At 44.0% G+C, this 24,539-nt stretch overlaps 1 protein-coding gene and 1 long non-coding RNA gene across 4 annotated transcripts in view; one reads left to right on the top strand and one right to left on the bottom strand.

The window, feature by feature from the left end:
• Positions 1–99: 99 nt before the first annotated feature.
• Positions 100–2,673, top strand: LOC114871768. The gene is made up of 4 exons (XR_003788639.2): positions 100–190; positions 521–978; positions 2,207–2,282; positions 2,540–2,673. It is a non-coding gene; the product is annotated as an uncharacterized LOC114871768 (long non-coding RNA).
• Positions 2,674–13,698: 11,025 nt separating this feature from the next.
• The window catches only part of LOC114871767 (homeobox protein aristaless-like), a 62,056-nt gene continuing 51,215 nt past the window's right edge, over positions 13,699–24,539 (bottom strand). For 2 of the 3 annotated variants that reach the window (XM_029178095.2, XM_029178094.2), the window contains exons 3-4: positions 19,752–19,797; positions 13,700–16,560 (exon numbers count right to left, since the gene is read on the bottom strand). In XM_029178095.2, coding sequence (XP_029033928.2) covers positions 15,961–16,560; positions 19,752–19,797 — 646 coding nt within the window. In that variant the 3' untranslated portion in view covers positions 13,700–15,960. Of the gene's footprint in view, positions 16,561–19,751; positions 19,798–24,539 lie in introns of all 3 variants that reach the window. The other variant, XM_029178093.2, reaches the window with a different exon arrangement.

The following is a 24,539-nucleotide window of genomic DNA, read 5'->3' as shown; positions in this document are numbered from 1 at the left end:
TCCCACCGGGTGCCCATAGCGCCAATTACCAGAGTCGGACGGTATTGTTGCTTGCGTTCTGATCTGTCAGCCACGAGTGCCCTCTGTGCAAACTAACGCCAACTTTTTACGCGAGCTGTACTTTTTGACAAACGGCGTGCTCTCGTGGGTTAGGTTATCCCGCCATAACAGCTGCAAAAGGGACAGACAGGTGAGCAAACGGAGACACATTGCTGTTGAATTTTTTTGTTACAAACGTGTAACAAGCAGAGCAAACGATACGTGGAAAGAAACGAAGAGGGATAAGGTTAGGTCTTTGCGTAATTTGATATACGTGTCGAACGGCACACGGCAAGCCTTTCGTCTTGCGGAACAATGTTGTTCGTTTTCGCGGTCGCTAATGGCCGCCGCCGGTGCCTTAATTACAGCCAAATACGGACCAATCAGCCCTCGGGGGCCGACAATGTCCGATCGTTTCGAACTTTTAAACCGTTCGATATATTATCGAATTCGAACCTTTCGACTATCCTTTTCTTTTCAGCGCATTCATCGTTGTGAACATAGGCGCTGTTACGGAGCGTTCGAAAACATGGCGGTGCTGGAAATTAAAACTGCGCGCCCCTGAAGTGAAGTACTCTATCTACGAAGACGAAGGCATCGATTATAAAATGGTGCAGGATCTTTATTTGTCACAAAGAATTTCAATCAAGCAGCTATACGAAACAGTGAAGAGACAATAGCATCGCGACAGAAGAGTCTACAAATGATTTTGAAAGATCTATTTAATCGCTGAATAAATTTGAGCGACACCGTTGATGGTGGCGCATCCTGGCTGGAGAATCGGGCTGCTGCACCGGGCTGCACCACCTCTTCGCGTTCGACGCAGACCAAGGCTCGTTAGTGCGTGCCCGTAAATCAAGCCGCAGGGGTGCCAACCCGCTAATATTACCGGGGTTCCTTCAGGATAGGAGGAGCACGTTCACGCCGCCGACGCGCACGGTAAACGTTCGATATATCTCATCGATAATGAGTTTGTTAAATGGATTAATATTCTACTTTCTCTTCTCCTTCCTTCTGCCGTTTAAGGCAATATCCAGGCTGCTCGTATAAAACGCTTTTGGAATTTACGCCGACTCGTTGTTCCCGGGTTCTCCTTTTCTTATATGTGATAATAGCTTTCACAATCGGAAAAGGAAAGATAAAAGAAACCGAAATATATTCACTGAGCGTTAACGAAAATGAATTTTATAAGATGTCTATAGTTCTTGTTAAACGGGGTTATATATTGAAAAAATTAAGCGTTTTTTAATTGAAAAGAAATTTAACTCTTTGGGAATGGAGCATTTTTAAACTTGCACAGAGTATTATTAATTTAAAGTAAATATGTCCTGTTTATAGCTATGTTTTGTATCAAGATTATGGACGGAATTATAAATTACTATTAACAATTATATTTGGGCACACATATGTGTCGATTATCCGCAAAGAGTTAAAGAGATAAAGTTGAAAGAAAATGGTACATTCGCTTTTGGAAGGCGATTCAAATGGCGGGTAAAAGAAGACGAAAAAGTTTGAATGTATTATATTTTGTATCGATTATCGGGAATATCGTTCGAATCTCCTGGAATCTAGCGCGCTCCTGGAGGCAGTATAACCCGTATATACAGGCGGATAATTAATGGAGCCGGTAATGAGCTGATTATTATTAATAATATTTAGCCGGGGTTAAGCCGAGGCGACCCCGCCGTGCTGGAGCCCGGCTGCTCGTTAATTGAATCTGCCAATCATCGTAATGAGCGTCAGCGCTGGATCCGCTGTCCGTTCTTCGTTGTTGCTCTTCAGGGCCCACGAGCTTGATGCTCGCCGGTTTCGAAAAACGAAATATGCATCTTGCTCTCTGCAACCCTATCCTAAGAAATGTGAGCAATTTTCTTCGCCGACCGGCTTTCGTGAATTTGATCGATATCGCGAACCCCGTCTAGAACCGGGTCGTAATTGTTGCTATTCGTTTTCATTAATTATACCGTGAACGATTATCAAACCTCGAGTAGCTAACGCGTAGAAAATGATCGAATCGTTCGTACAAGTAGCTGCGAATTGATACGCGTTTATTCTTTTCAACTTTTTCTCTTTCTCTATGGGAACAGTCTGATGTTTCTATGCCGTTTCATTTATCCTTTCAAAATCTTACACTACTCGTTTTAATTGTACTTTCTCTTTTTTTCAGATGGTATTTCTGAAGATGGAATACTTTAGAGTTGAAGTTAAACGAAGAAAGGACGAATATTTGCTCTATCCTAAAGGTAAGGACTTTATTAATAGAATTTATTAATTCTCATAAAACGGGGTGATTAACTCGCGTGGGAAGTCGTGTGTCATCCAGACGTGGATAACACGGCAGCGAACGTGTTAATCCGTGTCAACAAGAAAACTAAAAGACAAGAAAACACAGCGCGATAGAAGTAGCGACAGAAACTCGTTTCTGTCGACTACAACTCCGCGTATATGAATTAATAGATTAGCGAAGGTCACGTCTCCTCTTAATTCCACCTCATTACAGTGTTCGGTTCGGTTGGCGCAAGGCGGGTCCGCTCGATTATGGAAGATAGCCGAAATCACCGGTGGATCGGAGGATTAGATCAGAATTACCCAGACACGAGATTCGTCGTACAGAATCCTCGGTGGAGCCAAGCGGTAACGTCGTCAGGTATGTACCTTTCATCAATTATTTTCATTCGAATAAGTGGCGACGTTTTTGCCGCATCTTTTCTGCGCGAGATTTCGCATAGATTTCAATTACCACGGAATTAGAAGCGAATCGTGTTCCACGAATGTATCGGGCGGCACGATTCGGCTACCGAATGACGGGAGAAATTAATCAAAATAATCATCTCTTGGGCCCGGGGCGGTCAGCGGGGCCTGTCATTTACTCTCCTGGAACTCTTCTCCAACCTACCTTCTTTGGCGATACCCATTCTATACAGGATGTTTCCAAACACGCGAAAAGTAGTTTGCAAGGGTAGAGAATAATAAAATACGCAGGAAATTTATTTTTGTTGATTCTAGGAGTATAGGAGACTATTGTTCTTGCATTAATAAATATTTTTAAGTTATTCCTCCGTTGCGAATATTTCAAATATCTTGAATATTCCACGTTATTCGGTAGCCAAGCGAATTCTTGCTCTAGTCGGGAATTTAGAAATCCGTTGGAACCGATGCATCTTTCTCTTGGAGATTGAATTTCAAATCAAACGTTTCCAAAGATGCGTCTGGCCTTGGAGGATAATTCATTTCGAACGATTTTTTTTATTGATTACTCATCACTTAAGCCAATACGATTAAATTAAATTAAAAACTTGGCACGTAAGTAAGAAATGATTGAAGGCAAAAACGTGTTCATGTTAATATTATATTGAATAATTCAGCTGAAATAACATACATTTGACCGAAATTGCAAGTGTCATAATATTTATGGACGGTATTACAAATGACTCGAGTCATTTTCATAATTACCGGTTCATACGCATCAAACGACCGAAATAAAGAAACAAACCGAACGAAGACAGATGTGGTTGAGCCACATGCGGTGATAACAGCGAAACGATACCGCGTTTCTATCGTGACCGCTTCGATTTTCGAGGCAAACATTTTGAAGGAGCGCAATTACCAAGGCCGCCCAAGGGAACACGGCCGCGCTCCTGCTGGGTATTTAAAAGCAATTTCGAGTCGTGTTCCGTAACACTTGTTTATGATATTAATCGTACGGTGATTCCATTAATAAACGCAGAGGAATCGATTCGAGCCGCGACTTCCGTCGTCGATTTACAATCGCGATACATTTGAAATTACATTCGGGAGTAATAATCTATTCGATCGAAACGATTTGGTGCCAATACGAGGGGCGAATAAAACTTTTCCAAGCGAGATCAATAATTTTTCCCTTAATTCTGTTAGACTGTCATATCTAATAAAACGGACAAGCAAATCTGCAAAAATTCGTAGCGCAAGTAGCGTAATGGAAACAGAGGAGGGAAGAATGAAAGAAAGAGAGGTGAAAGATAGGAAGAGAAGGGTGGGATTGGAGGGCACAAAGTAACGCTATAGGACACGCGAATGAGAAACGGGACGGTGTCCGGCGAAGGCAGGAGGTCCGAATGGGCCAATAACTTTGCGAGCTTATGTTTTTGAATATAAAGGGGACGGTGGTAGTTTGCGGGTACGATGTCACTCGAGTATCCCTCGTAGCCACCCTTCCTATTATTCCTCTGCCCCCTTCCGCTGCGGCCTTCCTGATGCACGACTGTCGTTCTTATTCAAATGCACGCCCCTGCAAAGCGAACGCGATGCCTCTTGCAAATTCGTCCAGTGATTCACGATTCGCTTTTTCCTTCACTGCTTGAGACTCGGGCCATTCAAAGATACACGCCTCGTCACGCTGAACGTGGCGTTAACGCGGCCACGCTTTCCTGTGGCTCGTTTCCAACTCGCGAATGGCGTGTTCGGATTTAAGGATAGATCGTTCAGCTTGAACAGGTCTTTTGAGATAAGAAAGAGAAAATATAATTTCCATAATCTATCAATTGTTTGGTGAAAAATGATTGAAATACAAATGACTTAGGCGCAGCACTTTGAGCTTCTTCTTGAAACCAATACAAATGCCGTGAAATCGATTAGGATACCAATTACGTATATTCAAATAAATCATCGATTAAATTCAATTGAGGGACAGGTTTGGTCAGACTCCCAATAGGAGATTATTTCGAAGAACAGTGTGCCGGTACTCGTCCACGGACACACGCGGCACGTTGCCCACGAGCTCCTGTGGCGCTCACCGGGCTTCGACACCCACACGCCGTGTCGCCTCAGCAAACACATAAATAACAACAGTTTCGGAGTATCAGAGTCACCGTACCCTTAGTATCGGCCATTTTCGACTCTCCGCGAGACATTCCAACGGGTTCAGAACTTTTCCCGAAAAATATCGTTGGAATCGAAGGTGAAAATAGAACTACGGTGGATCGTTGAAACGATCCCTTGTTTTTCGACCGGAAACGAGGGCACTTCGGTAAATTAGAGGTCGGGAAAAGGGAAGAGGAAAGTTTGGCTCGTTAACGAGCGAACGAAGTAAGCGATCAAGCTGGAATTGCTTAAACGCGACGATGATCTTCCTTCGTTTGCCACCTGTTGGCTAACGTGAAATTTCTGAAAGCTTCTGCTCGGATAGAGACGTCACGAATCACACGAACTCCTTCGGGCGACTCCACTGAAATTCACGATTTCCTGATCGCGTTAGCCGAGTGAAAATTCACGTTTGACGTGTTCATTAGAGAACAGCTGGGCGTTCGTGTTAATAATTGCGCTTACCGAGAGAGCGCGAGGGAAACGCGAATTGGTTGTTCAACGATCCGCCCACGCGGATCTCGCGTGGCCGTGAGGCATTCAATTAATCGTGCGTTTCGTTTGTCGAGAATCGCGGTCACAATCGTACACAACAACGGATAGTATGTTGCCGCTGTCACGAAACTGACGTTTCGTATTTGCCGTGTTCAACGAACGACAAGCACCGTAACACGATTGCGATTACGACTCCGGTGATCGACCGACGACGAGACACTCTTAAACGCTCTCTCGAATGCTTAAGAATATCTTTCTCGAACGGTTTTATGTTCTTTTTTATTTATGAGAAAATACCATTGGAATTCCTGTACAACGTCGAACGAGACTCATTTGCATTATTAGGAAAATTTGAATTTGTTTTTATAATTAAATAGATTGGATCGTTTCCTTTGTTCTTTCATTCATTTTTCAAATTGGCCATTTTGTAGCATTGCCTTTCTTTATAGCTCGAGCTCCTCTGTGAATGACTTACGATCTTCCCCAATCACGAAGGAATTTTAATCTCCCGGTTGGACGTGGGTCTTAATAACGAGTCTATCTTAATTAAATTAAAATTCTCATCGAGGGGGCCCACCACCGGGGTCCGTTTGTAGGGCGTGTCCGGTCGGTTGGTTCGAGACGAAGCGAGTCGAGGAGTTAGCGGTAAACTGACCTCCGTGACTAGGGTAAAGGAAAACAGTTGTCGAAAAATCGTTCGAAAATTCTCACAGAGTTCCCTGGTAAATTAATCTATCCTCCGCAGGGACTAATCGATGAATTTACTTAGTAGTTTCCACGCCTTTCGCTCGGAAGAAACCGTCGAGGGGCAAACCGTGCAGGACGTCTCGAAACGATGTTCTCTGCCCGATGGAGCATCCGCGAGGCATAATATTACCATTCTTTATTCTTTAACGATCGTCAGCCAGTGTGTTTCACGGTCCTGGCTCCGTTCTATCCTCCTTCCTTCTCTCGATGCTGTTTCTTCTTTACGATTCCGTCCCAATTTATTACGAAACCAAGGACTTTTCCCGCAAGTGTAGTCGAACTCGAGCGTCCGCCCGTCGTTGCTCTCTCGAACGCGCCCTCATTTCGTATTCATAAAGTGGTAGGTTTCAGAGGGTCTCTTTAATATTCGACGAATACGAGGCTTCCACCAGCGCCCTTTCGACGGGGATTCCGAAGAATCCTCCCGCCGGTTAATTACCGTGAAATACGACCGATCGAGAAATTCGGCTAAGCGTGCTGCGTCGTAAATCGAGCAATATAATTCACTTTACCTTAATAACCCGTCTAATAAGAGTTTCATCCTGTCGTTGTTAATGGATACATGTACACGCGTCGGATAATCATTCGGGCCGTGATTAACCCCTGCGAGCAGCGCTTTTGCAACAACCGGTAGACGTTCTATCATTTTTTTCTGGCGCGATAGTAGCATAAAATTCGAATTGTGACAGGAGTACTCGTAGGTTGTATTTTCTTACAGTTATCAAACTTGTATCGCGTAGCTGCTAATCGAAAATCAAACGTCGCGTTAAACGTTTCGCGTGAAGTACGAAAGAGAAGGGTGAGAGAGGCATCAATTACGTTGGAACTCGTTTCGGTCGACTGGTTCGGTTTAAAATTTTCGAAAAATCCTCGTTTCGTAATTGTTTATTGTGATCGAGGGTTCGGGTTGGAACGAACCGCCCCCCTCTTCCACCCCCCCGCGGTGCATCGCGAATAGGATCTAAAAGGACAAGAGGAGTGGAACGTGGGTTCCTACCGTTAATATCCGACTTTACGACGCATCCTGGTCGCGCGAGGCGTGCACCTCGCGGGGCACTATACAAGCCCCCGTAATTTGATAATATAGGGTTATGGTGGCGCCAAGCTGGGCTGTTTAAATTCATAACATTGTTTATTCCTATTAGACCGACCTATTCGCTTCGTTCCGCGCGATATTTCATTCGAAACCAACGACCGAGCGCCGCGCGTCGTTGCGACCAGAATCTCGTCGCTGACAAGCTTTCTTCCAAAGACATAAGCAAAGACAAGTTTTAAAAAATCGTATTAGAATCATCGTAGTTGATGTGATTGACGCGAAGCACCATAGGGAATTTAAAAAAAAAAAGAAAAATGTGATTGAGAGCTTAGGCATCGTTTCGAATTGTGTTTACGAGCACTCTGCCCCGTCCCGCTGCGGTTCTGTATCCTTGTTGCTCCTGATCGGCTGCCTGTCAGCGAGAACGTGAAATATCGTCCTGCCCAACTGGCATCCAATAATTAGTTTACTCCTCATTACGGTTGGTCCGCATTATTAGGAGGGCCACGGGTTCCCTCCGAGAGGAAGAGCAACGGAGACGGGCAGAGTCGAACGGTGTAAGGAACGAGGAGAATGGAGAGAGCTCTAATTAACTGAATGTTTAGGGGTTGCTCGACCGGTCGACTCGCGGCCACGCCCGATCGCTTAACCAATTCCGTTCTTACCTGCTTTGTGCACCTTTAAAGATACTTTGTACCAATCTACGTTCGCGTTCGAGCAATGAATTTTCCTTTCTAATTCTTCCTACGTTCAATTTATAAGGAAATTTATTTTCCTTCCGCGCGATCGAGAATCGTAAGCCGTGAAATGGTTGACTAGAGAAAAAGATTGCAAAGAAATGGAGCGAGTAGAGTGAAAGAAGGAAGAGGGTGCTCGCGCGCAAACTTATCTTCGATCTCTGATCTGGGCGAGCGGTTCTGATTGAAGGGCCTCCGAGGGGAGAAGAGAGAGAAAGAAGGTAGATGCGTACCAGAGAAAGAGAAGGAGAACGATCCGTAGGAGGTATGATGCGCGGGAGCCATCTCTGTTAATCATCGCGTAATTACCGCTTCAATTATCAGATACCGAGATACCGAGCAGGCTGGATCACGCAGGACCCAAAGAATCTGTTAGCCCCACCTCGCCCGGTTTACACTCGAGCTGCTCATCATTCCGAACGAGCCAACCACGGTTTCGTCGATCTCGATCGTTCCGACCAGTTTGGTAAAATCGTCGCGAGAAAGCGTCGATTACGACTCGATGTCAATGGTGAAAGGAATTTTACTGGAGAGTGTTCGTTTATTTTTCCTTTTCGATGGCAATCGGAAAGAATTTCTTCTTTCGAAATTCGATTTTAAGACAAAACGCGGACTACGCGTTTTAGGGTTGAACGGAAGGGCGGGACAATACTTGTCCAGCCGGCTGGTAGGTTGAACAGGGCGTTACCTGGCATTCCTTGGTAAATTAACTTAGCGGGCGGCTGCGGCGCGTCTCCCGCCAAATATTCATTTAAAAAGGTAAATGCAATTTTGCCGTTTTACGTGATTGAGATAATGCCCGTCGATTAACGGGCCATCTCCTCTCCCTTCGAGCCGATCTTTCTCCCCTCTATCCCTTTCTGTCTCCCGGTTTCTCGGCGTTCCCCTACGGTGGCAAACGCGTCATTATCAAAATTCAACCGACCGTCCCACGAACCATCATCGTCGAGTAAAAGCATCGGTTCAATTTTCTGCAGGTGTACACCGCCTCGAATCACGTGCTTACCTTACGCTCTTCTGATTCGTCTTAATTCATGGCTCGTAAAAGTGGGTAATACATTGTAAGCTCGTTGAAAATTCTCCAAAAGGATAAAGCGTATATGTGCTGTTAACTTCTTCCTCTAGCGACCTTGTAATCTTGATCTTGTACGAAGAAACGAGCAAAGAATCGCAACGTAGCAAGGTCGTCGTTTGTTGTTGATCGTCGATCGTTTCGGTGGCTCGACGAGAAGTCGAGATTCCAGAGGGAAAGCTATCCGACGAGTAATTCGCGTAGGTCGTACATCATCCTCGGTGAACGGTTGTCCGCCTATTCGGTCGCTTCGTTTCGGCTTAAATCAAATTTACTAATTAACACCATTTACCAGGATCTATAGCGAAGGCGAGTCGCGGCTGTCCAGCGTCCGTGACTCTCTTTCGAAAGCTTCTTTTTGTTTCCTCTTCAACGTCGGTACGCGTTATTGATGATGCTCGTTAAAGAGCTCTCACGTGCCGGTGGGGCAGTTCTTCTTAGTCCCGATCCCTCACCTTCCCCTCTATCCTCTCTCCACAATCCTCAGCTGTAACCATTACAGCCAAGGGAGACTCGAAGTCAGATTCGAAGTCACGAGGACTCCTGTGTGTATGGCCGTGATCCATCCTCGTGCCACTCTGGGTAGCTGCCGCGGGACATTACTCATCGACAATCAAGATGAATTCACTCTTAAACAATGACGCTTAATTTCAAGAAGCCACCGACGAACAATCACCCGAATTCTCCGGCTGACCTGCCGAACGATGAGTTACATGATTGAACGTACATTTGAAAACAGCTTGGGAAGAAAAAATATTGCTCCCTGGATACGTGGAGTTGAAGATAGATAAACCGCGATATTTTCAGAAGAAGAGTTGTCCCGGTAGAAAACACTCGGTCGTCAGGCTGAAATTCGTGGAAAACTATAACCAATAAGCAAGAAGGAAAAATCTGTCGAATCATCCGCTGGTTACACAGCTGCATTCCTAGCAAGTGGAGAACTCGAGTGCGTCCGGTGGACACGTTCGCCTCTCTCACGTTATTACCCCGTCCATACGTACAGTACGTATACCGCATCGAGGGTAGATTTATGGTGCGTCGCATTATCACGTAAGGTAACGCGACACCGCAATTCCACTTGGCGGCAGTGACGGGCAAACGCGCAAATTACCATCGCGATTGCGGCTAACTCGGCCCTTTACGCTAATAACGACTACACCACGCGGCGAATTGCAAACAAGGACGTGGTACGCGAGTTCTGTTCAGCTAGCAATCTTTCCCACCGAGGGCGTAAACCACAACCTGCTGCTGTTCCTCTCGCTGGGTCTTTGAATATTTATCTGTTTGCTCGTTCGTTCTTGCTTCCGAATTTTCTACACGGTTCGTTTTACCTAGATAAGGTAGCTTAGAAAAATCAGCGTCGTTTCGAGAAGCACATAGCTGCAGAGTAGTTTTCTCCCTAGGACGCATCAACGAAACGTGTATTTTCTCATAGAGAATACGTAAACCACAAGCAATATCGTGACCACAGGTTTGCATACGAGCTGGCTGTTGTTACTTCCTCGCAGAACGGCTAATAACAACACCGTTCGCCATTGTATACGTGTATCGGGACTCGGTAGTTTCAGTCATTTATGAAGGAAAGGAGTCATGAAAGGATAATCGTGGGCGTTCATTACTTACCGGGCTGCAACTTTAATCGTGTAGACACACCGCGGGGTTACGTATCCACCGATCCAATGCAAATGCCACGAAACTCTCGGCCCGGAATTATATCGTTACTTCTCGCTGCCAGCATGTTCGTGGTCGCGTGCTTTTTTTTCTCAAATAAGGAAATAAATTAAGAGGTAATGGGCTTAATAAGGCTCCGGTTGGATAGCATTCCGCGACCGTGCCAGTAACTAATGGCAGCGTTGGCGCGTTTTATGCCATGCTTCGAAGATTCTGCCAGTAAACCTCCGAAAACTTCCCATCTTCCTTTTTCTTTCTCTTCTCCTTGCCCGATTTTCAAACGGTGCGTCTTTGTTTCTCGAGGTTTTAATTCAACTTTCGTTGAGATCGTTCGATTTCATCGAGATGCACGCGTTTGAAAATTTTTCAGGATTTTTATGAACACTCGTTTTATATTCTGGTAAACGTGGACAGCTCGTTTAGTATTTCTGTATTTATGAACGGGAAACTAAAATATCAGACGTATCGAAAAAGGCAGGAGACGAAAGAGAGGAGGAAGAGTAGCCGGGGCGAAATACCAGGTGGATCCGTTGCAGAAGACTGATACCGAATACCTGGGATACAGGAGGCCGTGCAGCGGTGTAAATGCAATCAAGAAGGCCTCAATTAGACCGTCACGCCGTACATCCCTCATCTCCGAGTCTCGCCGTTCCTCCCTCTTCACCCACCGTCGATTTCGTCGACGTCCTCGTCGTTGTCTTCTTCATTTTTCTCGTCTCTCCTTCTCCCGTACATCTTCTGTCTTCCTCTCTTTTAAACCCTCCGAGGAGGTACAATCGTTCGAAAGAAGTTTCGATCGATCCGGCAGGAAATTCCAAAAGAAAGACTATTTATCACTCGTATATTTTAATATCGATCGAAGGTTTAATTTCTCGATTGGCACGATTTAAATCTTTCGACACTTAACCGCTAATCTAATTAGAAAATTGAAGAGACATAATCGTCGGACGATACGGTTATCATCGATTAGTATAAAATTTCGCGCGGATCTCCGCTGGAAGATGGACGATTTTGTCGTAAACTGTTCGGTTTCCCTATCGTTAGACCCTATTAAAGAAGAGAGCGCGAGGGAGGTCTGCGTCGAAGAAGTTTCGAGCGAGCTTGCAGAGAGGCTGAGATTAAGGGGCTGTTTAATCTGCATCCATCGCGATGATAGGTAACGGTGGAGAATCATCGTGGGGGCCTCCACGTTAACCGAGTTAGTTACAGGAAACCCTGCAATTAGGGATTGTTAACTGGATAAAACTTTACGCGTGCTGCGCGTGAGAGGACGCGGTAAAAAAGGAGGAGGATTTAAAAGGAGATGAATATAGCGGCTCCCGAGGATTTCTTATTCGACGAACTTGTTCGATAGAAAAATCTGAAACAATTACACCAGTGTCTTCTTTTTCGAAAATTCCCCGTTCGTTTTGCTCGACGGTGGTCCTAAAATCCTTCAACAGGTGCAATTTACTTGATTATTTTATTGTTTAGTATCGGCCATTAATTTCTGTGGCGTGTCCATTAGACAAAAACAAATGAAAATTTAATGACCGACACACCGGTCCAGAAAATTATACACACTCTACCGGAGTGAGACTGGATTCATTGACCAATTTCAGTATCTACCGTGCAGGATAAATGGAGCGCGAAATATTAATGTCGGCTTGCAAATTTGTGTCGAACAAATCACTGTTTCGAGAGCAGCATTCTTCACGGAACTCTTCCAGATCTTTTTTTTTTTAGATGGTAGCCGGTTTGGAAGCCGGTTGCTACCGATCGCTAAATTCGTTCCGATGTAGACAGTTATTAGGTGGCTAGAGCCGGTGTAAAACGTCGTCGTAATGATCGGTTACTAACTAACTCGCTTTCTCCGCTATCCAACCGATCGATGTATTATATAAACATCTACGTATGCACACGTAGAACGTTGCACTTAGCCGAAGGTACCCGCAGGCACCGGGCCGATACTGTTTACACCGTAGTAATTTGCTAATGGCCAAGCGGACACGATGAATTCGGGATCGACTGGCTGCGTGGTCTGCATCTCGATCGTGCCAGATCCACAGATCGACGCGTTCATCACCACTCAGACACGCCTATATTCTTCCTCCTCCTCCTCCTCTCCCTCTCTCCAGCTTTCAACCACTCTCTCGTGAAAATTTTCATCGATTACCGTCGATTTTCCAATTATCGCTTTAGCAAATGCCTACGGTGAAATCTTTCAACAGATTGCTTTAATCTTCGTCCTTTCAGCGCTAGAGATCGGTAACTAGGTTTAAAAGAAAGTAATTAAGGAACTTTTTGTTAAATTATAATTAGAAAGTCGCAAAGTTCATCGCTTCTTGCTCTACATTTAAAAAAAGAAAAAGGGAATGAAAAGAGGAGAATGTTAGTTCTATGGAAAAGTAGTAAGAAGAGGAGGAAACGAGATGGTTATAGCTGGCAAGTAGATATCGCAGCAGGTAATATTTTCAGGAAATTAGATCGTAACGAGTCGATCGAACGTTACGGTGTGCAGAGAAGGTGTGATTAAAGCGCGTCCATTACGCGTTTAGTTCCAATCGAGTTCGCGATATTACTTAACCCTTTGCGGTGGTGGTGGCGTGTAAGAAGGAACGGTCGCGGTTCGTGAACACTTTAAGACCGCGTCAGTTTTGATCGGCGGATCGTTTTGTCGGTAATCGTTCGATTTATCAACCTCGAGGATCGTTAACACTCCGATGGGGTTGCAGCAAGCGAGTAAGCGAGCCAACCAGGCGTTCAAGACGCCGCTAATTAGCTGACGCGCATTAATGGCCCCGAGACTCCATTAAACTGTAAAATATTTAAATAACTCGTCGACGGGCGTGCCCGACCGCGAATTACTTGTCATAAGTCAAGTCGAGCAAAGACTTGAAACCTCTTGAAAACTCCGCACCAGCAGTGTATAATATATGTGCCAGTTAATGGCACACCTTTTCTTATTTTATTCTTTTTCCTTCGATTCTTCTTCTTTTCAGGAAGTTGACGAGCCTGTAAATTAATATTTCTACCGTGTATCTCTCGTAATAATCGAAGATAGAAAGGGTTCGTATGATAATGAAAAAGGCCGTTCGTTTTCTTGTTCTCTTTTTTTCGCCCTCTCTCTTTCACTTTCTTGTCATAGTGATTTATTCGTCGCAAAAAAAAAAGGGAAAAGGGGATGGAATGAGCGTATAAGTACAATAATGAACGTCGATGGTCGACGAAGTTGCGTTTGCTCCGCTTTTTTTTTTTCTTCTTTTTTCGAGATCCTTAATTAAAAGTTACAACTTCAACACCTCGACTGTCACTCTTGCGTTATGAGAAACGATGTATCAATAATATTCGTTAAGTATTGGAACGAAACGAGTGTCGTTAGAATGATAGATTAGATTTTTATCAGAAATAAAAGTTCCCTAAGGATTGTTGATGAATGACAGACAAAGCGTTAATTTGCCTCTTACGCTAATCTTCTCGAGATCATAACGTATGCTTCCTTGTAATTGCTGTTGGCGCGATTTCGTGGGAGAAAATTTTCGAAAAACAAAAAGAAAAAAATTGCGCCAACGTGTCATGCGGTATGCAACTGACGTAAATGAAACAAATGCAAGACGTTACGCATACGTAGTTGATTATTTACAGGGGTAGCAACTTACGAGCTAAGAACGTGCTTATTACAGTCGTAAAACTTATCGTAATGTCGAACATTCAAGAATTATAATAATTATAAATAGTACTTTCTGTTTCCCTTATCTAAAACGCCTATGATGGCTCGTGTAAAAGTAAAACAAATTACGCGTTGTTTTCGAACGATTATCGAACGGTCATGACCGCGACGTAGAAAATCCTTTTTTAATTTTATAAAAAACAAATCATTTTAATTTATCCACACCGTGTAACATCGATCGTCGTCGGATAACAATTACTTGTGGTCGCGATGCCAAGATTCTCTTCTGGACGGACATCTTTCGATGATGTTTACCTAAAAAATTACTTTAAAATTCGCTATAAACAAATCTTGGTTCCTGAACGTTATCTCGCGAATTATCTCTCAAATCTCGTGAAAATTCAGGAAACGCGTTTCTCACGAATCATAAATTCAGCATATTCTACGTTTGTAGGAAACGTTTAACGAATCTTCACGTGCACAGTGACTCACATGTTTGGTTCGCATTCTTGTAAATAATTAAAATTGCGCGTCAACAAAGAAGCATCATATTTAGTACAACGTTTGTGTAATCACCAATGAAACATAATTATTCTGTACACGTAAATATCATTACCGTTCGAACAAATATGTGAGTCACTGTAAATTTGAAATGCATTCCCGCGAATCGTAATCCACCGGTGGCGTTCCATCGGTACTGTAAATTATATACAGTATTTTACACGAAAAATAAGCATCTTATTCTATCTGTTATTTGTCGTTCGAGCGCATGGTCGACGTCGTGTATATGAGAATAAAGAGGAAGGTTGAAGAAACTCGTTTGTACATGAACAGGTATACGGTTAGGTTCATTTCTAAAACGAACGACGTCGTAAAAGTTGATCCGTTGGCTCGCGATCCACGCTAAAGAGCAATGACAATACCAACGACCGTCAGGAAACTCGAACTAACGAAAGTTCTCCGAACGATCGTCCGAATTGTCAACGCAGACGCGAGCTACGAATCCGCCTGATCTCGTTCGTAGGAATCATTTCCGTTGCCTGGATTTTTGTCGAATGTTATCGGATTGCATGAGAGATAGCGAATCGACGAGACGATGGAAGGTATCTCGAAGTTACGTTCGGTCAACGATTATCGTCTCGAGTATTTAGAGATCGGCCATTATGCAATTCGAAACGATCGACGTTTCTTAAGATTACGATTGAGTAACAAAGGCACGTGCGATCACAGAAACAAGAATACCTATCGTTTCAACCTTCCTTCGCGGTGTACACCTAATTAATGTATACAATATGTCCGCCCACTTGGTAGTAAGTTCTTTGGCTGGTATCTTGCACGATACACGCGAAAGCGCGGACAGGAGAGGTGTGTGCGTCTGGGTATGATCGCGTTCCAAGGAAATGGCGGCAAGAGATGGCGATCGAGGTGGCGAGGTAGACACACACGGAGGGTAGAATCGTAAACAACGATCGGGAGGTTTCTAGTTACGAGGTAATACCCCGAGTCGACGTCGACGTCGACGTCGAGGCGTGGGCGTATTGATATCGATAGCCAGGTCGAGAAACGTAGAATCGACGTCGAGGTACGGGCACGTCGTTTGTGTTAAAATCGTAAGCACCGATCGCGAGGATCTACGTGGGAGGAAATATTTAAGTATTTGTACGCGCGAACCTCTTCAGCTGATCAGATCGCCGTTCTTGCGAAGCATCTCGAGGTGAAGCTCGTATTCCCTGGCCTTGAGTCTGAGGGAAGCGATGCTGTTGGTCCGCCTGTCGATGTCCGGCAGGCCGACGCTGCCGGTTGGCGAACCTTGCGGCGAACTTGCCGTCGGTGGAGGCGGAGGCGGTGGAACCGGTGGATGCGGCAGATTGATCGCAGGCGCTGGCGGTGGCGGGGGCGGAGGTGGCGGCGAGCCACGCACCAATTTTGGCCTCTGAGCGGCTGATATGTTCGCCAAGAGGCTCTGGAAGGATGCGGCCGACGTGTAAGGCAGAGGCATTCCAGGTGGCAACAAAGGTGGCGGTGCCCGATGATAGGGATGAGCGGTGTAACTACCGGGAAGGACCGGTCCGTGACCCAGAGGTGGGTAACGAAACGCGTCGAACGGTTTCCGTAGGGCGAACGTGCCCAGGTGGGCAAAAGGGTTCGGCAAGGTCGGCGCTACGACCGCCGACGGTGGTGGTGCACCTGAGCCCAAGTACGGATTGTACGGATGCGCCTGCGGCCCGACCTTCTCCTGTTTCCGCCACTTGGCCCGTCGATTCTGAAACCAGACCTGTAACCAAACATTTTTACACGTTTTTATTCTCTCATTTTCTTCCTGGATTTCTATATTTACGCGCGCCCTTTCATTCGGAACTTTCTATACAAGGTATCTGAAACATGAGAGGAAGGGGGTGGTTTTCTGTTTGAAAGTAGAAGCATGAAACGATGGTTTTTCTCGCGAAAGGCGAGAATACGGTTCGAGGAAGAAAAAACTTGAGCAGCGATTCAGGAATCGATTTCGAGTCCGTTTTCAGGAAACTATCCGTTCGATTCCGGGGTCGGAAGGCAAATAGTATTTCGTTCGTTGGAAGTTGTTGGCCAACCGTGGAAGTGCGAATTCCGGTTAAAGTGACGTATCCTCCCTTTTTCAGGAAACAAACGTGGTGTATTATTATTGGTAACGTTGAAAGGTAACCAAAGATCACTGCCAGCCAGAGGCAGTTCTTTTCTCCCTTTCTTTCTCCTTCATTTTTCTTCGTCCGCCTACCTGTGAACCTTTGCGTTTCTTCTCGAAAATTTATGAAATATTAGCCATCGTAAAATCGTTAGCCGCTATTCTCTCTTGGCCTACATTTCCCTTTCGAACGAAATTGTAAGCTTCGATGAGATTCCAAAGTAGCTTCTGTAACAGGATGGATATAGGCTCGAGGAAGATTGACCCATATTTTACCGTAAGTGCTTCGAAGAATTTCACGGGATTGTTTGTAGAAAGGGTTTCGTTTTAAAGAAAAAAAAGGCCGATGTTGCAACGAAAGGCTCCGAGTATCATCGTTCAGACAATTGGTAATCGAAACGAAAGTCGTTCGTGATGCGTCGATCATTCAAGCACATTCCATCGCGGAGCTTCCTCGAAGACTCCAGCTCTAATCAGTTCAACGGAACTTCTCCTCCCTCTTCTACTTCCTTTTTCCCTTCGTTTCTTTAACCGAGTTTTATTCCACGATCTTGCCGTCGCGGTTGTTAAGTCGATTTCGTGTCGTGATACGACGAAGATTCGACGTTTACCTAGTCGAAAGTCTTCTGGATGGTTCCTCTCGGACGAATTCTTCTTCGCGTATCTCCTCGTGACAGGAAGCGACTAGAACGACTCGATTCGTTCGACAACTGCAAACTTGGACACGCGTTTGATAAAACTTTTTGATAAGCAATTTATTCGCCGGATGTTTGTTTGTCTGTCGTGTGTTACCCTTAGCTCGTGCAGCCCAACGTTGTGTCACGGGGAAGTAAAGCGTATTCACGATCCTCTTTGAAGCCCATCAGTGAAATTTGACCAACCCTGCGCCACCTGGGGTGTGGATTTATTTTTAGCGCAATTTGCACTCTTTAACACCGCCGATATACGCAACAAGCTTAGTTCACTTTCGACAATAACAATAGCCCACCCTCTTTGAACGGGCGCAAGGCTAACCCACATTCTTTACATTCCTTACGTCGACGAGTCAAGTGTTGGGTCTTCCGTACCCGAAAACGATGATTGTCAAGTCCATGAGTGGACAGTTTATCCAAACCCGGCGCCACTTGGAGGGTGGTGGCTGCTGGGGTGTAGATTTATCTCCAGCGCAATTTGCGCCCTTTACCACCGCCGGAATAAGCAAAAGCTTGGGAACGGCAGAGCCCACAAGGCTCACTTTTCGACAATAACCTACCCTCTTTGAGAATATTATGCCGTGTATTTGAAGATTCTCGATTACCCTCTTAATTGGACTTTCGTTCCGCGTTACGGGATTCTTGAGTTAGCGGGTAGGAAGTCAAAAGTACCGCCCGGAGATGTAGACACTCCCGACATAATCGAAGATGATGCAGCCCGGTCGTTGCATAGACGAAGGAAGAGGTAAGATTTCGAGATGACTGTGCGGTTCGATGATCGATTCGATCGACTGTCCAACGGGAGGAAGGCATTTCGTGACTCGTGAGATCATCGATACCTATACACGCCTGATGAAATCGGTTTTCTTTTGATCGTTTTTCAAATATCTAAGATTTAACCGATAGGTAGATGCGCGCAAGTGTAAAGTGATAAAGAAGTTTTCGGTTTGTTTTAACATGGAGAACCTCCGTTGGGATACCTTGTATAATTTGTAATATAACCGAGCGTCAAAGCTCCTGTTGCAATTCCAAAATCCCGATGTATAGGAGAGGCGAGCGGATCGAAGGATCGGTCAGACCCACTGCGGAATATGCAAACTCGTTGCTACGCGTACGAGAAGTTAAAGGTGACGGGGTGTGGGGGGTCGGATGGCAGGACCCCCCACGGTGAGCAGGATTGCCCCCAGCAGGGAGCTAAACATCCGACTTGCGGCTTTTAAAACAAAACCCCAACCACGATCCGCCGCCGGAACCTAGTCGTTTCGTGCTTAATCGTGCTGCATTAATTACGCAAACGCCGCGTATCTCTCTTTCTCCGTTTTTCTACATTTCATCAGCACTCACCCCGAACGAATCCCTCCCTGTTCAACGATTATATTTCACGATAGGATAGAAATTAATTCGATTTTGTACGTGGATCAAAGTTGTTACACGAAGAAGTGGGATTAATCTCGTCTGATTTCTCTGATAATTCGCGTATCTTTTCGAATGCAGGATGATTGAATTGTCACGAAACGATTTGCGTCTCGTTGAGAAAAGGAACATTTTCTATAAGATTGCGTGAACCTGTACGTGCACGCGTGTATTCGTGAGGATTCCAAAAAATGATTAAGTCGGTTGAGCGATCGTACCCGTGTCATTCGTTTAAACAGTAATTCTCGTCGCGTGTACGCTCGTATATAACAGCTTTAACGTTCGGATAAATCGTCGATTCGCGATGGATTTGCAAGTATAATGAAAAGTGGCGAGCGAGGACCTTCGTGGCAAAGAGAAAAAGAGACGGAGACACGCGTAGGATAGAGGCGTTTTACCAACGAGAAAAGAGGAGGTGGCGAAGTAAGAGGCGAACGAGTGGCCAAAGGGAAGGGAAAAAGCGAGTAAATACCGGGAATAAATTAAACTAATTGAGCGAATTAGCCAGCTGTTCGTGCAGCCAACTCTCGACGGACGCGTTTCGTTTGCCGAATAGTCTTTCCTCTTAAGGAGGGGGGCAGAGTTTAACTCTTTTCGTTAAAACGAATCGTTTTCTTATCGCTTCCCGTAAACAGCCATTAGAATATGTAATTTTCTTTTCTGTTTGCAATAATAATTTCGATATTGTTCGATTGTGCTAACCTGTATGCGTGCTTCCGTAAGACCGATCTTCATGGCGAGTTCCTCTCTGTAAAGAAAAAAGATTCAGACGATTAGGTATACTCAGAAGTAGAAGTACATAATTATCTTATTATACCATCATTATATCATTGCGAGTATAGGACAAAAATAATTACATATTGAATTTCTATTTAAAACACCAGCTCCAGTTTGATTCCGAAGGCAACTATTTTAACTGAGCAATAATATTACTGTCTTATTTAGTTAGTCTGACGAGAACGATTAGATTTGCGATGAAAAAAAAGGTACGGGAACAAGTTGAGTGTGAACGTAAGCGTTAAGAAATCAAGAATTCCAAGCGACAGAAATAATTGCACGTTCATTAACTTAATTAGAACGTTGGTGAGATGTCAATTAATTGCATTACGTCTTTCGACGTAATCGACTTATCAGTATCATTGCTATGCATGAATATTGACGTGACACAGGTGTGCAACAGCGCCGTAACATTTCCATAATTATTCAATTGGTATACGAGCAGATAGTATCTCGTTGCTTCGTGTTTATTAAAAAGTATACAGGTTAAAACCATGTTTCGCGGAGATATTCGAAATATCCTAGATAATTAATATTAAATTTAACGTCAGCACGAAATTATAAGTTGTTCTCTTCGAATAACGTCCCGAAGGAAGGAGGAACGAATACCGGAAGCGTTACGTTTCTCGATTTCTGACGTTTTTGCGGCTCGAAAAAAGGATCGACCGATTATTACACATCGACGTTCGAGGTAAAAAGGGATCTCGTCGCTTGGTAAATGGCCCACGGGCTTTCTGATCTCACACGCAAATTACCCAGATGTTCCTCGAAATCGCAAGAAAATCTTGGTGATTACATCGCGCGAGCACAGAAGCTGTTATGCTACTTGTTTCTGCTTCCTCCAATCATCATCGCTTCAATCATCTCGCGTTTAGCTGCGATTCAAAGACTACAGAGTTACAGCGACTGCTTATTTGAAATTACACAGATTTTTCCCGATTGCATTCGCTTTCGTGTCACTTTTGTTTCTACAGTAATGCAAGCGTTGAACCCTTTTCGTTTATTAGTCACTTCTCGATTTTGATTTTATTACAGTAGACTCCTCTACAATGCGCCAAAAATATTGCAACCATTGTTTTCATATAACAGGATTCCTCGTATAATGAGGAAATAATGCTCAGGTGTTGCCTTATGAATTATGAGATCGTTACTTTTTAAATATTTCCAAGACGAGAAAGTTTATTGATAATACAGCTAAATATTTTCAATATGGAATCGAAAGTTTAAGAAATATACTGAACAGGAGATCTGGTAATATTGAATAAAGGAATAAAATGATTTGTAAAAACTGGCTTCGATTTCAAATATCCATCGATACACACGAACGTATCGTTGAGGTAATTGTGTTCTGATTGATCGAATTTAATTGAAAACACATATATATCTTAGTTTTTTGCAGGGAATGCAGTCGTTCACTCCGCTTCCTTGAATTACTGAATACCCTGATTTATTGAAAGATTTTCTTTAGAAATATTTAGAAAATTTTCTTTTTCTTCCTTTATATTTTACATTAATTGCAAGAATAATAATTGAATTAAATCGTGCTGTATATACGTCACTTTTTTTTTTTAAAACCATTCTGTTTGCTAAAAGTTGGCACAGCAATAATCATTCCAAACATGTTACCTTAGATGTTATTCGCGTTATACGAAAAAAATGATCGTACTGCGCGATTCCTTATAACGCGAATTCATCCACGTTATATAGGATTCTACTGTACGTAATTTGCATAAAACAAATTTTCATCGAAATCTAAAGAAGGTAATCGCGAAGGAAATAATTCATAGAAGTTGTCGAAGATCGGCGATGAAATCGTCGCGTCGTCTCGACGGGATGTCGAGGAATGCTCGAGATCGGAGCGAGCACCTTGGCCTGGCCGAGTAATAATAATTTAGCCTTTCCCTTTTTCTTCGCCACACTCACGAGCGTCCTTCTGGATTTAATAAGATCACGAAATTTCGCGGTTAGACGGCCGTCCCTAATTACACCCGCCGTTCACTGCCGCGACTTGCTTACCCTCGATTCCCGTATCGTTATTATTACCTCTACCCCCTTTCTCCCCTCCCGTTGTTCGATGTGTCCTTGCCATGGGAAATGTGCTAGTTGCGTACACTCTGTCTATGCACCTAGCTAAATTAGTTTCTACTATTTCATTTGACGAACATGCGAGCCACCGCGATGAATCTTGTGCAATTTCTTTCATCCTCGCTACGATTTATTGCCGCGTCATTTTTTTCACCGACTCGTCCATCATTGAGCCCAACGAGCTCGCGAGTGACGTCAGGGACATTTGTATCGTAAAAACGTTTGCTTCTTCCCGTGAGAAGATCGGAATATACAGAGGAGATCTCCAAGAATGGTATGCAACGTGAAAACTGAAATCTTCTTGAAGAATGCTTTATCATTTTGTAAATTAGGCATTCGCTTTTCTTTTATCCCAGAAGATTTCTATTTTTCTACGGTGCACATCTTTTCTGAGAAAGCCTGTATCAGAAGAGGTAACAGTATTTTACTGACATACTTCAACTGCAGGTTATAAATAGATATGACAGTATATATACAGGTTATTAGTGGATATAGTATTACTCGTTGCAAACGTGTTATTTATTAAATGAAGTTATTCGAAAACGGACAGTGCAACTCGAAAGGGATTTGAATTTAGATGAAGGAATAAGTCGAAATTGTTCGGAGATAAAGTTGTTCCACGGGTCTCGCTTATTCGCTTTCAAGGAAACTGTCTTTAAAGATTTATCTGGATACCATGTGATTTTCTTCTCGACTCTTGTCCTGTTACTTCCTATTGCTTCTGCTCGTCAGAGATCGAATCCGCCGATCGTTCTAAAACATCGATTCCATCGTGACGCTTACGCGTCGTTCCTCCTCGTTAATGCCAAGGATCGTGCTTTTCTTGTACAGGTTTTTTTTATTTTTCTTTTTTTTTTCTTTATCAGCTTGCTTGCCAGTACTCGTTACTGGATTTCTTGTTTCGCCTCATTAAGGTTTCATGTTGTTTTTTCTAACGCGTATAACGAATCAATGTTACGAAAAGAAATAAAGTATTAGAAGTAACGATTGCTCGACGCGAGGAATATGTATAATCCATATTTTCTCGTTCAATTAAACCGCGAATAAATAGAACGGTGATCTATTAGCGTGGCTTTTACGAATCGGTTGTTTGCGTAAATCCTCGGCGGATCGAACGAAGAACAGAATAATAGCGTGTGCGATCAAGGTAAATCGAGAAACAAAGAAGGATAGACAAGGATTATTGTGTGTATACGGTACAATACAGTGTGGTGTGACGGTGTAGTAGGAAAGAGAGGCTTGGCGCGCGAGTAATTCGAGTAATTGCCGGACAATTACATTATCTAATTAACCTCGGAGGTCGAACCGAGCCAGTCACCGCGCACCGTCGAGTTCGTGATTGTCCCTTGTGGCGCAACGTTAATTATTATTGTTTACCAAGCTCGGAATCGTCGTCGTGCCGGCTCGAGCAGCTCCTCGGATTCGTGGAAATTTCGAATCGAATCGAATCGAAGGAAAATCAACGTTAGGTGTTGTCGATTCGAAAGGTTTTCGTAGAATCGCGAAGCGTATCCTTTCGTTTGGTTCGCGACGCGACGCGACCGTGCCAGATCCGGGCGAGAGAAGTAAGACGATAGAAAAGCTGGTAGCTACGAGGTAATATCCGTGCATAATGCGTTGCAATCCATCTTGGCACTAACGATCGGGTTGGTCAACGGAACAACCCTTGGAATTTGCCATTAATCTCGGTATAAATCATACGTCTCGCGACTGTGTGTTGGCTAGAACGCGTTGCGTTCGAAACGGCAATTACCGCTGGAATGACACGGCATTACGAACCATTTCGACGATATCGTCGAGAGATGATGCTTTCCCTAGAAGAGACCCCCGAGCGGAAATTAATTTGCCGGTGATCGTGATAGCGGAAACCACGAGATCTTAGGAAAATCGAAACGTGTCGTGTGAACTAGAAGTTAAGGGAAAATAATCAAGATTTATTATGTATTCGTAATTAATTATATACGCTCGAAGGATATTGTGTTTATTCGAACACGACTGTGCCTAGTCAGAATTAGTAGCCGATGGCTATAGACGATGTTAGCAGCGAAAGGGTTAATCGGTTGGATGTTGATGGAAGGAGAGAGAAGAGAGCAAAGTCGGTAGCTGATCGTGTAATGTGTGCGAAATGCGTGTTTAACACGCGTACTCCGTGAAGAGGCGATTACCGATTCGCTATACTGTCGTCGATCGAATCTTTATCGTTCCTTCTTCTTCTGCTCTCCTTTTCGCTGAACCTTTCGCACGTTCGAGGTACACACCACCGACCAAATACACCGATTTTGATTTAACACGGTCCAGGAAAAAGTTTCATTCTCTTTTTACACGATTTGTTTTGATCTAAACAGGAATCGGTTTATTTTCATCAAGCTTAAAGTCGATATTTTTCTCGAGTCTTTTATGAAAAAATCGGGGTCCAATTTCTGTGATTGTTAATAAGAGAAAAGGAAAAAATGAAATTGCATCCGATTAGGATACGGGCGTGTAACGAGATTAACGAGAAGAGAAAGAGCGAAAATTAGAGGACGTCCGGATGCGTGCTGTGATTTTCGAGAGCGCTAATCTCATTTGCTAAGAGGCGAGTATAACGGATCGAAGAAAGCCTGGCGGCGTTTCTAATCGAGAGCATGA

The sequence above is a fragment of the Osmia bicornis genome, chromosome 13 (genome assembly GCF_907164935.1).
Source record: "Osmia bicornis bicornis chromosome 13, iOsmBic2.1, whole genome shotgun sequence".
NCBI classification, from domain to species: domain Eukaryota; kingdom Metazoa; phylum Arthropoda; class Insecta; order Hymenoptera; family Megachilidae; genus Osmia; species Osmia bicornis.
The sequence above is the reverse complement of the archived record's forward strand: the minus strand, read 5'-3'. Positions and strand labels throughout refer to the sequence as shown.